The 15,020-nt window shown below is 37.3% G+C and overlaps 1 protein-coding gene across 1 annotated transcript; it reads right to left on the bottom strand.

Moving 5' to 3' along the window:
* Positions 1 to 478: 478 nt before the first annotated feature.
* On the bottom strand, positions 479 to 3,998 carry LOC142457918 (olfactory receptor 13C7-like). Its single transcript, XM_075559007.1, has 2 exons — positions 3,072 to 3,998; positions 479 to 496 (listed from the first exon to the last, which is right to left on the bottom strand). The coding sequence occupies exons 1-2, from the start codon at positions 3,996 to 3,998 to the stop codon at positions 479 to 481; spliced, it is 945 nt and encodes a 314-aa protein (XP_075415122.1).
* Positions 3,999 to 15,020: the final 11,022 nt, after the last annotated feature.

Here is a 15,020-nt window from a genome sequence, read left to right on the forward strand (position 1 = left end):
TCTCTGCTTGGAAAAATACTACTTAACATGTAAGCGCAAGTAAAATATTTTGAGCAACTAATGATACCGTTCTGTGAGGTTTCTGTTTTACAAGTTTTATCACAATCTGTCCATTTTTATTTTTGTTTCCTCATCTCTTCCATCAGAAGGAACTATATGCAAAGGTAAGATGCATTTGCCTTTACTTTTCCATTGCTTATACCAAGGCACTGCTTTTCCATAGCCTAGTGGTGTGAATTTTAGCATGAAAAGATATGGTCCAGGCACTGCCTGTGAATGCTTCCTTCCTTCTGAAGAGTGCCAAAGGGCACATAAAATTATGTTATATTTAGCAGCAGCATAAATTCACCTTTTCTGTTTAATACTAACAATAGCTTTTATTGTTTTCCAACTAGAGTATCAGTGCCTATGACTTTATTTTCAGTTAATTTACCTTTTCATTTATGTTACATGATAGATGCCTCTCTCATTGGTATACTTACAGTCTGCCCAATATGTCAAGTGCCAGGGAATCAAACAGTTACATTGTCCTTATTATGACCTTATAATAAACTTAAAACCACTTAGAGAAATTCTGATATACAAGTATACTATGGTTGGACATTAAAAGTCTAGTTCTTGGTTTTGGGAAATATATAAATTAACCATTAAAACCATGATGTGTTAATCTCCATTTAATATTTTGAACAAACATGCACATATAACTTTCATTGGTGACCTCATATTGACCAGGTGAACCATGAAAGTTGGATTTTAATAATTATGAAACTGAATTTCAAAGCATGAATGAACTCAAAGAACATTTAGGGGAATCCAAATCCCTTGATATTGCTCTTTACATCCTCATTCACTAATGTATATTGAAGCCCTGGTTAAGCATTCACTGATAACTAAGACAGCAGTTCAAAGCTCTGTGTCAGCAATGGCATGGCCACCTGCTTGGAAAATGCTAGAAGACAATCTACCTTGATCGATCAGATCACTAGGCATTGGAAACAACTGGACAGCACAGAACAATAACAATATTTGTGTTAACACAAATGAATTAATACAGAGAAATATGAATACTGAACTTTTGAGGGAAAATCAATATAATACAATGATCACCACTGAAATAAAAAGTGCATATGACATTCCAAATTTTTCCCTGTAGTTCTAACTCCAGGTGAAGTTTATGCCAAAGACTGAATGAACGAGCCAAGATATAAAGGAAAAAGGAGCTTATATTCAAAAAGCAAATGATTTCTTGAACCAAATGAAGTATTTAAATAATACCACCCTTAAAAAACATGAAGCACAACAAATAGTTCATCATGAGAGCCATCTTTTCCTCAGCCCCAGGGACCAAAAAGATCTAACTCTTTAAAGAAATGCAAGGTGCAGAGTTGAATATATACCAAGGGACTTCCAAAAGTTCCTGGAAAAGTTCCATTCTCTCTTAATCACATTTTCTCATAAACTTTTGGAAGCTCCTCTCAGATAGTCAGTATCCATACCGACTTCCAGTAGATGAGCAGCTGATGCTGGCAAAAATGTAGATTTCCTAAACCTGAGTAATATTCTCATTTTTATTGCTTTGATATTTCCTTTCTGTTTTCTCCTTGAATTAGAATAAAGCTTGTCAACTCAGGGCCAGGGACGTTATTTGAGAAACCCAAGTCTATTCTACAACCACTGAAACAGAAACTCCAAAGGACTGGATAGGGTCTACAGGAGGAAAACATGCTAAATTCCAGGAGCAGACCACGGTGTGTGAAAGAGTCCTGGCCTTTGCTGGGAAGAGGCTGATCACTCTGCTACTGCCAGGGACGATGAGATCTGTCTGAAAAGCCAGTCCACACACACCAGTCTCTTCCTTATAACACTTTAGGGGGTTATATTGCACATAAAGCGACTGGAATGGGAAAAGAAACGACTGAGTAAATGGGGAATTTCTACCTAAAATTGCCAAATGTTTGGCATTCTAACCCCAATATGAGCATAATTGTACAGCCAAGATCTTCAGAAACGGCATAATTGTTTTAGTTAATTAACTGGAACAGTGTCTTTCCCTGCTCATCTACTGAAAATCAGAAAACACATAAAAACAATAACCACCCTACTATAGTGTTAATTCCAACTCATTCAGATACAAGACAGGGTTGCCCACAGGCGGTGACCAAGGCTGTCGAGCTTTATGGAAGCAGACTGAGCATCTTTCTCCAGCAGAAAGGCTAGTGGGTTCAAACTGCTGACCTCTTCGTTAACAGCCCAGCTTAATCCAATATTCTCCTGGGGCTCAAGACAGATCAAATGTTCCCATGAGCTGGGTTGCATTCAAATAGTCCACATGCTCTCACATACCTCTGCAACAAATTGTGCACAACAATTTTTTCCCAAAAGGAAATCAGTCCTAAGAAAACATAAATTGTATTGCTCCATAACACAGAACAGGTCATTTAATACCATAATGAGCTCCTTCTCCTCTACATGATCAAAGCAACCCCATTATGATTTATTTAATGTTGTGTTCATCTACATGAATCCTTCCAAATATTAATAAGGTACTTTCTACTTGATATCCCCAAGGAGGCTGTGGAAATGATAAACTTATATGCCTACAAAATAGAAGGTTAAGTTAGTCAAAATTGTATTCCTTTTTATAGAAGATTCTAGAAATCTTCAATCTATATTACACTGAACTTTAATGTTCATGAAACGGTGGGTAGTTTGGCGGAGAATTTTTGATCCTGGAATTTCTGTCCCACTTAATCCAGACATGAAGGGGAAAGGGAGGCGCTGCATTTTCCTCTCTCATTTAAATACCACGAACAAGAATATTTTATCATCTCAGGAATTAATAGCATCACCAACCCTGATGTTTCCTTTAGAAACTGTAGATGAGAACAAGTCCTGTATCCAGAATAAATGAATTTAAGCCCCAATATATATAATGAATTTAAGCCCCAATATATATATATATATATATATATATATATATATATATATATATATATATATATATATATATATATATATATATATATATATCGCATTTATGCTTGTCCAGAAGTGCATTTCTGACATAGCATATTCTTCACGGCGGCCTTCACATCTTTGTTCCTTAAACTGTAAATGAGAGGGTTGAGCATGGGTGTTAACACTCCATAGAAAAGGGAGATTATTTTATCGGTGACTTGTTCTTTGTCGGCACCGGAAGAGTCCTTCGCTTTGGGCTTTGCATACATGAACAGGATGGTCCCATAGAATATAATCACCACTGTCAGGTGGGCGGAGCAGGTGGAGAAGGCTTTGCGCCTTCCCTCGGCAGAAGGAATCCTTAGGATGGCAGCGAGAATGAACACATAGGTGATAAAAATAAAGAGGACGGGGACCACGAGAAAAATCATATTTGCCACAATCATGCTGATAACGTTTGTGGAGATGTCCGCGCAGGCCAGTTTTAAGACAGCTAAGATTTCGCACGTGAAATGATTGATGACATTATCCCCACAGAAAGGAAGTCGCATAGCAAGAGAGGTTTGCAGCACAGAATTGACCCCCCCTGCGATCCACGACCCAGCAGCCATGGGTACATATGACGTCTTGCTCATGATGATGGGATATCTCAAAGGGTTACAGATGGCCACGTAGCGGTCAACCGCCATCATGCTCAGAAGAACACACTCCGTGGCTCCCATGGCAAAGGAGAGGAACATTTGCACGCCACACCCCGAGAAGGAAATAGTTTTCTTTGAAGTTACGAAGCTGCTGAGGAAGAGTGGAATCGAAGAACTGGTATAGCATATGTCCAAGAATGATAGGTTACTGAGGAAAAAGTACATGGGGGTGTGCAGGCGGGGGTCAAAGACACTTACCATGATAATGACTCCGTTTCCGAGCAGGATCACAAGGTACATACATAGCACCAGCACAAAGTAAATGGCTTCCAGCTCGGGGTAACCAGAAAGCCCCAGCAGAAGAAATTCTGTCACCGAAGATTGGTTGGTCTTTCCCATGGTGCTACTTTCGTTCACAGCAACGACTCCCTCGAGAGTGGACTCCGGCAAGATGTGTCGCAGCAGGGTCTGGGCAGGTTTGCATCCTCATCTAGCTGCCCTTCGGGGTTCGGTGGACCTCTAAGTGGATACACAAATGGCACAAGAATAGTGAGGCGCTCTCAGCAAATACCACTTAGCCTTCCATCCCTTAGCCAAGAGAATTTCGTTCTGAAAAAACAAGTACTTTTTAAAAAAGAGATTCAGAACGCATGCAACCGGGTTCACATAACACACATTTGAAATTATTTTGATGGAAATGTTGATAGAATATTTTGACCCATGCAGAAAAATTCTAAAATGTATGAAAGTACTATTGGTTAACAGAGATTTAACCACTGTAACCTTCATGTATATCTGCAACCTATTTTTCCCCTCCAAAACAAAAACATATTTTCCCCTCCAAAACAAAAACATCATCCTTAACATAAGAAAAAAACACATTGATCTTCAGTTAATAAAACAAATGTGGTTATTTTAATTTAGACTGTTTCATCAAAACCTTGAAACTATGTACATTTAGAAAGAGGATTTTTAGTTATTTCTTATATGACAAATATAATTTATGTCTATGCATAGATGTATACATATATATTTATAATATCCAAAGAATATTTACTATAGGAATTATTAACGATTATAAAAGGAAAAAATAGAGAATGATTCTTTTTAATAAAAATTGGTAATAGTCTCTAGGTAAGTCTGTTGTCCCATCTGATATAGTTGATGAATGACAAGTTGTCTTTAAAAAAATTCCAGTGCACAAGTTTCAATAGAAAGTCAAGCAATAAATAAATAAGTAACTTTGGAAATCTCAAAAACAGAGGATTCTCTCTTTTACCTGCAGTCATAAGAAAGCAGATGCTGTCTTCTCTCTACACCGACGTCTGATTCTTCTGCTCTAAAAGCCACTGTACCGTTCATAATTTACATACATATTCCAAAATATCACGATTAGGGGAGAGAATTCACTCAAATAAACTCAGTACTATTAGCAATTGGAGAATAATTGCCTATAATTATTTGAATCCCCATTACAATGAAATATAAAATATCTAAAAATTAAAATGCTGGGAAACAATAAGTCCTACTTGAGATTGGTAGCCTCATCAATTCCAATGAATGATTTCAACAAAAGAACCAAAAAAAGACCTATACACTTCTCAGTTTTCATTAATATCAAGTATCTGTAGTAAAACCAATCCTACAGTGGTAAAATAGAAATAACTTCCAGTACAGTTGACAGGTGAGGTTCTTTCCACTCCTTTCACTAATAAAGGATCGTTGAAGGGACGAGCAAATAGAGCACCAAAACAATTTAGTCTTTGCTGCTTCGAGGATGTTTCTAATCCCAGAAGCAATTTAAAGTTCATGAAGTGGATTGGATAGAGTTTAGAAACTTTCTGGTACTTTGGGATGAACTCCCTCAGAAGCAATTAAAACAAAATTGCTAATACCATTTAATTGAAGTATAATTCACACAAAACAACAATAATTCTTTTTACTTCACACCCTCTGTGAGATGCGCAATGGCCTGGAGTTGGGAAACCAAATGATAAACAACATTTTGACGTTTCTCAAGCTGAAAGAACCGGGGACACCATTCCAGCCCCAAGCTGAGCTATTGAAGGACTCTCTGGACAAAATCTTGATTGGTACCAAAGCATCAACAGAAGATAGAAGGAATATACAGTCACTATAGCAAAAACAATTGGCTGACATTCCATCATTTCAGAAGGTAGAATGTGATCAAGAACCAAAGGTATTGAAGGAAGCAATATAAGCTACACAGAAGGCATGGGGGTGGGGGGATAGGCATCAGGAATTAATGGAAGAACAATTGAGATGTTTCAACAAATGGGAGCAATACCATACTGTAAGTGCTTGCTCTATGCCAAGAAACATCGCTCTCTAGCCAACACATGAGAAGACATCCATTTATGCACTCATTCCAAAGAAATGTGTCAATTATTGAAGAATATCATCAATATCATACAGAAGTAAAATTTTTTAAAGCATCATTCAAAAAATAGCTGAGACAATACATCAACAGGGAACTGCCAGATATGCAATGCAATTTCAGAAAAGGAGGAGGCTGTCATTGCTGATATCAAATGGATCCTGGCTGAAAGCAGAGGATATCAGAAAGATGCTTATTTATGTTACGTTGACTATGACTATGCAAAGCCATTCGACTATGATCATTACAAACTATGGGTAACATTACAAAGAGTAGGAATTCTAGAATACATTTATGTGCTCATGCAGTCCCTGGACATAGACCATAAGAGAGTCATTTGGACCACACAAAGGGGGCAGGGTGGTTTAAGATCAGGAAAGGGGTGCTCTAGGGTGCTATCCTTACACCAATTTTTATGCTGAGCAAATAATCCAAGAGAATAGACTACCTGAATAACAAAGTATCAGGACTGGAGGAAAACTCATCAACAACTAGGATATGCAGATGACTCCACTTGCTGAAGTGAGGAGGTAAAGATGTGGAGTATTGACTGACAAAGGCCAAAGACTGTAGCCTCCTTAATGTGTATTACACTCCAACATTTAGTAAGTAAAAATATTCACAATTAGGCCAATAAACAACAGCATGAAAGTGGAGAAAATATTGACTTGTCAAGAATTCATTTTATTTGGATGCACAGTTAATACCCAGGCAAGCGACTATCAAAAAACCCTCACGCATTGGCAAACTGCTGAAAAGTAACTCTTGAAAGTGGGAAAAAGCAAAAGATGTGTCTGAGAAGGTGACTAGCTGGAAGTCTGGGAACAAGGCAGATTCCCTTAATGGAATCCTCCTTATGCTGTGAATATTTAGTTTATCAGTTTTTATTTTTGAAGCCACACTTGAGGAGATCCACATATCTACCTTGATGTTTTACACAATGATTAAATTTTTATTAGGGGTAAGAAGTGGACAACATTTTTAAAAAGCAATTGAACCAGAGATGTAAATGTGATGTAAATGCAATGAAGGAAAATTAGAAATATGAATAATGCCATAAAAGATGGTATTACTTATTTTAGCAATAAAATTTAAAAAGTAATTCTCAGAGCTGTTAATTTAATGTAAATGCATATTCAGTATATAATGCTAAAGTTGACCACATTTTCTCATTAATGAATGTTCAATGAACAAAATGACAAAATAAATTAGATATGTAAATACTCTACACACTGTTACTACTTAAAAGAACATAGACTCCCTGTGAGTAGTACTAATAAGCGAATTCTGTAAAACAAAAAATGCTAAGTAAGGTCAAATAATTGGAAAAATATAATTAAAGATATGAGAGGTACAAAATTTCTATTATATTTTAGTTACATTTTCCATGAACTTTGGAAATCCCTGGTATGTAATATAAAACAAAACATGTATTATAAAGCAAAACATACTAAAACAAGTCTCTGTGGTCCGTCTCTATTCACCTGCAGAAATACAGTCTCTCAGTAATACAATTCTCTTACTCTCTGTAGGGTGCTTTAAAAATTAGCCAATCACAGGGACATATATAAACCATAGATATATGGATGGTTTTGAGGTCACACTAAATCAGCCTGAATCTAAGAACAATTATTTCTCATGACATGGCCCTACACACTACATGCCCTTATGAAGTGAACACTGTAGATATGGGTACTATAGCAAAGTGTGGTGAAAAATCAAATGGTTCCTGGCTATTAGAAAGAATAACATCTGGTGTCTTCAATATTTGCCTTAAAACAAACAAACAGGCATCTAAGTGAGGTTTCAGCTAAGTCCATATAGAAGAATCACACCAGTTTGTATGATCCAAGGATTGTAAATAATAAAATCCAAGACCAGGGAAGAGAATTGTGTCAGAGCTTAAATTCTGAGAACGAAGTTGTTTTTTTGTTTTTAAAAATTAGTTTATTGGGGGCTCATACAATGCTTATCACAATCCATATATACATCCATTGTGTCAAGCACATTTGTACATTTGTTGCCATCATCATTCTCAAAACATTTTCTTTCAACTTGAGCCCTTGGTATCAGCTCCTCATTTCCTCCCCCTCGCTTCCCCCACCTCATGAACCCTTGAAAATTTATTTTAAAAATTTTCATGTCTTACACTGTCCAATATTTCCCTTCACTCACTTTTCTGTTGTCTGTCACCCAGGGAGAGGGCTATATGTAGATCATTGTGATCATTTGCCCCTTTCTCCCCCACCTTCCCTTCCCCTCCTGGTATCACTACTCTCATTATTCATCCCGAGGGGTTTATCAGTTCTGAATTCCCTGTGTTTCCAGCTCTTATCAGCAGCAGTGTACATCCTCTGGTCTAGCCAGATTTGTAAGATAGAATTGGAATCATGGTAGTGGAGGGGGGGAGGAAACATTAAAGGACTACAGGAAAGTTGTATGTTTCATTGGTGCTATACTGCACCCTGACTGGCTCATCTCCTCCCTGTGACCCTTATGTAAGATGATGTCCCATTGCCTACATATGGTCTTTGAGTCTCCACTCTGCACTCCCTCTCATTTACAATTATATGATTTTTGTTCTCTGATATCTGATTCTATCGACACCTCATGATCACACAGGCTGGTGTGCTTCTTCCATGTGGGCTTTGTTGCTTCTGAGCTAGATGGCCGCTTGTTTACCTTCAAGCTTTTAACACCCCAGATGCTATATCTTTTGATAGCCAGGTGCCATCAGCTTTCTTCACCACATTGCTTATGTACCTGGTTTGTCTTCAGTTATCGTGTCTGGAAGGTAAGTATCATGGAATGCCAAGTTAATAGAACAAAGTGTTCTTGCAGTGAGGGAGTACTTGAATAGAGGCCCAATGTCTATCTGCTACCTTAATACTAAACACACACATATATATATATGCACATAGATCTATGTCCCCATCATCATATATAAATATATTTACATATGCACATGCCTCTATATAGACCTTTATAAATGCTCTTTGGCTCCCAGTTCTTTCCTCTATTTCCTTTTACTTTCCTCTTGTCCACTAAGCCTCCTACACCCTCCTCACCATTGACTTTGGATCACTTGGCCCGTCAGACTTCTCTGTTGGTTCCCTGCTTCATGCCGGTGTGTTGCCTTCACGTCTTTCGTGCTGACATAATTTTGCCCATCACAAAGCACCTGCTCATTTTTTGAAGATAGCAAGGACCATCCTAAGGGAACTTTATTGGGAAGGCTTCTATTCCATACCATTATCTACTCCACTCTAATTTATTCACAGTTCAGATAAGAAGTAGAAGTATTTGTTACTTCATAATAAGCTGATGAAATTTTGTCTTGCCCACAGGAAGTTAGATATTTAGATGTGCTGTGACTGATTCAGCCACTCCTTTCCTGATCATTGACAACAGAGAAGAGGATTTTCTTGGTAGTGTGTGTGTGTGTGTGTGTGTGTGTGTGTGTGTGTGTGTGTGTGTGTGTGTCCGTCCATTGGATGTGTTTCCAAGTTGGAGCCTTCCCTGGAGCTCCGTTGGGGACACATAGGAGGGAACAGGAAAACGCAACATGTCAGAGCCACGTCGCTCCTTGGGTTCCAGGATCTCTATCTGACCCTCCCTCCTTGCCGTTCCTCTCAGAGTCTACTGATGCTGTAAACTATATACACGGGAGAACTATGAACATTAGAACCTGACGAAACTACCTGTGTTTTGGAATCTCAGAAGTTTTCTGTTTTTGACATGGGTCAGCCACCACCTTTCTATAATTCTCTATGTGACAGAAAATAGTTCTTTTCCTTTTGTGACAGGTTTTGGTTCTGGCTTCTACAGAGTTTCCTGTGGATAATGTTCAGAGATTTAGGTATATTTAGCAGAAGATTAAGGGTAAGCGTTTACGCCATCTAGTCTAGAACCAGAAATTCTTAGTATTTTATTTTTTTAAAGTGGATCCATTATTATAGCCCCCCCAAAAAATATTCTAGGTGTCATAATAAATATTTAAAGGGAGAAATAAATTCAATTTTATACAGTCTATTAGCAGAAGAGAAATATATAGAAAATTCTCAATTTTATGAGGCTTAGAACTAAACTTAGTACTAAAATCTAATATGGGTATTTTAATTTTTTAAAAAAATAAGAATGTTTTAGTCTTGTGAACATAATTGGGAAAAATTCTGGAAATATCAGAATGCTGAATCATGCATCATTTGAAGAATACATTGCAATAAGCGGAATTAATTCCAGAAATGTATGGGAGTGTGATTATTCAAAATCAAACAATGCATTAAAATACTGTCATTTTAAAAAGAAATAATATATGGCAATATTTATAAATGCAGACAATTATTGGAAATATATTGATTTTTTTACCCTCTCCAGAGGGAATCAGTTTCATTTCTCTTCATCTTCTGTTTTATGTAGTTAGCTGCTTAAAATTGACATCCTTCACATCAATCATAAACAATTACTTTTTACGAGTTTTCTATTCATTGTCTTTGAAATTACCAACACAGGATTGCATGCAAACAGGGGAGAGAGGACCCTACTCACAGCTTTGTCAGTGCTACCGTTCCACTGGAAAAAAGAGACCCATCTCAGAAGCAGGTAGAGAATCCCAACACTATGCAGACAACAGAGTTGCCTGTATGGATGTGTAACAGGGCACCAGAGGTCACAATCTAGAGACCATGAGACTGAGCAGCAAGATTCCTAGCCACACCTGACCAGAAAAAGTCAGTGCCTTCAGGCAGGATGCCTTCCAGAGGAGGATGCCCTCTGAGCATTTGCCAGTCCTCCCAGAGCTTTGGATCACTTGCCAGGGCAGAGTCCAAGGGACCACCTGGCTGCGAGGTCAAAGACCAGAGAGATGGGTGGCTGAGAAGACACACTGCAGGCAACCTCTAAACATACTAATATTGTTGATGTTGTTGTTAGGTGCCATCAAGTAACTTCCGACTCATGGCGACTCCACATCAGAACAAAACAGTCTTGCCTGAGCCATCCAAACAATTGCTTTTATGCTTGATCCCAATGCAGTCACAGATAGTCAGGAATGTTGACTGGGAGTTCTGTGTGGCCTTTGAAAGGGTTTTATTGATCCCAGCAGAAGGTATAGTGCCGTGGGAGGGAAAGAGGATGGGGAGCGGAGGCATGTTTGACTCCTGCCTCAAAGGTATCAACCTTGGGCAGATGTGGAACTGGGTTCTCCTCCCTTCTGTAGCCAAAGGAGGTGAGATGTGGCTTCCAAGCCAGTCCTCAGCCTGCGATTTTGATAGTTGAAGATTTCATGAAAGGCCTTCTACATCGTTCGATATCAAAATATAAATAAAATTGAAGAAATTGAACAAATATCTACAATGTCATTAAAGTATCCTTGTCTTTTACTCTTGTAAATTTATTAGTACCATCTCTTTGCTTCATAATTAATCTATTACAAATAAGCCCAAATCCCCCTGTTGAAGTGTGATTTCTTCTTGCAAAGGTATTTCCAAATGTGGAAATGCTGAAAGATTACACATGAACTGGAATACTAAGAAGCAGAGTCGGTATAGTATGGTCAGGAGCCAGAAGTTGGCAGAGGATACACGAAGCTAGGAAGGGCAGTTGGTAACCACTGGCAAGAGCACATTGGGTTTCCCCTGGAGGATGAGCCTCTGAAGCTTTGGTTCTCTGCTCCACTTCACTAGGGGAAAATAGGTATATGTCACATTCATTTTCCATCCGCTAAGAGGATGTTTTGAGAAGTTCTAATTAGGGAAACAGGTATTTTACTAAAGAGAATATCTGATTTCCTTCCTGCCATTTACAGTTAAAAACAATGGTCATCACTCTCAAGAATTAAGGTAAGTAGAAAATCATTATTTCATTTTTTTTTCTATTTTCCATCGACAAACATTGATATCAGTTGATCGCCTGATAAAATAAGATGGAAAAGTTCACAGTATACAGCTAGTCTTAAAAGTGGATTAAAAAAATCAGAGGTGCTGTATGCTCACAGGTTTTTAGTAAATGTCAGATATGAATATTAACATATTGAAATATTAATAGTTACTATGTAATTTATACTATATTGTTACTAAGATTATTTATTCAGTCTCTCTGAATAGTTAATTGAAATTATTAATGACTTTAACTTCTTTTGGACTTTTCCAAATTTTCTGACTCGAGAATATAACATTAATTTAATTGGAAAGTTTTATTTATTTATAAAAAAGTCATTACTTTAAGCATAATTAGGTTTTTGAGACATTATCTACAAACCATACAAAATTATCACCTTCTGCACAGTTTAAGAATATTACTTTAAATCACTTCTGGGATTACAAAGTCCCTTTGGAGAAAACAGAGAAGGATTTAAATGGGGTATCAGAGCCAACAGCAAGTTCTCTACAAATGTTTAGTGTACACGTAGGTGGGAGATTAATTTTCTATCGCTACAAATACAAGACGGGTCATTCTTAGAAGCTTGACAACTTTACCACTGGTTTACCCACCTTGACTCTACCCACAGAAAGCTACTGTAGTGTAGCTACAGTTCAAAAGCAAAGAGAAGAGAGGTAAGCTTGATGAAGTGAATCCATAGTTCATTAGCATGTGGACACATAGAAGTTGGAAAATGAAATGATGTATATGTACTACATTTGTATGTAACCTGACATCCTGCTTTAATAAATAAATCCTACCAAAACATGCTACTTATCATTGTGGAGGAGCTGAAAATCCTACATTGAAACTTGAATATCATTATTAATAAAACTATAGGCCTTATTTAAATATCACCAATCTTTCACTAATATCTTCTGTTCCAGGATCTATTTGGGTTCTCAATTGCGTGTAATGATATTTCCTTTTACTCTCCCTATTTTTAACAGCTTCTTAGATTGTTTTTTAACTTTGAAAGCTACCAAATAGAACAATGAAAAAAGAAATATGGATTAGAAGAACTATTAAATAAAGAAAATATATTCAATATCTATGATCACTTTAAATCATGCATTTCCCCTTGCCACAGAAATGGAGAGAGAAGATGTGAAACTGGAGATCAAGATTAAATTAATATGTAATATGTGTTGTCCACTCATTCTGCCAAGAACTACTACACATGTTATGCCAATCTTCATAACAATGATATTAAATACATATTACTATGTTAATGATAGATCAGAGAAGTTAAGTATCTTGCCACAGTGCCAAGAGGAAACTCTTGACTCTAAGCCATATGTTCTTTCCATTTAGATTTAGTACTTTCCCATAAATAAAGCTTAACAGTAGTAAAGACAGAGGTAAAGGACTTTAGGTATAGTGGTGTTACCTAGCACAGCCTTCGAGACAGGGCATGCAGGCTGGGCCTCATTTGTTCATCCCAGCACTGAACCTATTGCTGAGATACAAGTTCTAACTGTGTAAAAGCTTCAAGCTTTCACTGTCCTCCCAGGAACAAAAAATTCACTTGATTTCCACAAAGAGAAGTTCATGAGAAAATTCAAGATAAACCTCAAGACCACGTAGGGAAAAAAAAAAGAGAGAGACTTTTGCTCTTTGCCTTCACTCACCCAGAATTATTCATTAGTAATTTCTCTGAGGTACATAAGAGCTCATTTATTCTGACAAGCACTGTGAATCTCTTAAAGAGATGTCTCATGATGTGAGGAATGAAGTTTATTAGGAAAACGAATGTAAACTTGGTGATTCTGGAATGAAAATGTGACTCCCAATGGTGACAAATTTATACCAAGAAAATCGTTGAGGTTGGCTGTGGATAATCTGATTTGAGAATCTCATTGGGCACAGCGTGAAATGTTGGCTGAGTTTATTGGCTTAGAAACAAACCACTGCTTTCTTCTGTGGGCCAATTCAGGTAGAATATGGGTATGTGAACGCACATGATTCAGAATTTTCAGAAGATTCTTTCCTTCCACAGGGAATGCCCAGTGGTGAAGATCAAACTACGGACAAGGTCGTTAGGTCGATGGATAAAACTCATGGAGCCAGGAAATGGAAACTTGACCACTTCTTGATCAGAAAGAAGGAAGATGTAGCTGAAGCTTCTACAATTTCTCCAACGTCCATCCCATGCACCAGAATCTTCACAATCTGTATGATATTGCTGGTATGTTTGATGCATCCCGTCTGCACTGCTGCTCTTGACCAAGAGATAAATAATGTGTTTTAGAAATAATCCTTTATCGAGAACTCAGGATGTGTTAACCCATTGTTCAAGGAAGATATAGTTGTAAGATCACATTGATTGAAACCGGAACATTCAATGGCATAGTCTACATTATATAAATTAAGAAAAATTCCCTCTTCAATTTCTTGTCCACTGGCAGATCTTTTCTATTGTTTTTATTTTAGCGACAGTTGGAGTCACCAGCATATGGACAAGTGTGGTTTTTTGGTGGTCTCCAAATAATTAAGAAAGAAGACATGAATACAATCTTGGCACTAAGGCTGTTTCCCACTAAGAAAAATATTACTTTTGCCTTTTATTTTTAGTACCAGAAAATACATGTATTGAAAATTAGAGAAATATGAAAAATACTAAGAAAATTTCAAATACTCTAAAATTTATCTTTCAAAGAAAAAAACATAGTTAATAGTTTGATGTGGTTTTGTCCAGGTATGTAGATATAGTATTATAATCATTCATATTGCCATGAAACTTACATTTATCATCCAAAATGAGCATTTCCCCCCATATCCTTACTTCAAAAATCAAACCTTTAATTAGTATAACAAATGAAAGTATGCTTTTTGCGCATGTTATAACAGTCTCCTCCACTAGGACCAGTGGTGCAGCAGGGCATGAGTTGGGCCGTGAACCACAAGGTCTGTGGTTCAAATCCATGAGCCATCCCAAGGAACAAAGATGAGGCTTTCTCCTTCCATAAAGATTTATAATCTTGAAACTCACAGGGGCAGGTCTACTCTGTCCTATAGGGTCACTATGCACTAGCATCCACTTAATGGCAGTGAGTTTCATTGGTTTGGGTTGTTTTGTTGTTGTTATTTTGAGAGACGGGAAA

Source organism: Tenrec ecaudatus, chromosome 10 (assembly GCF_050624435.1).
Source record: "Tenrec ecaudatus isolate mTenEca1 chromosome 10, mTenEca1.hap1, whole genome shotgun sequence".
Lineage (NCBI taxonomy): Eukaryota > Metazoa > Chordata > Mammalia > Afrosoricida > Tenrecidae > Tenrec > Tenrec ecaudatus.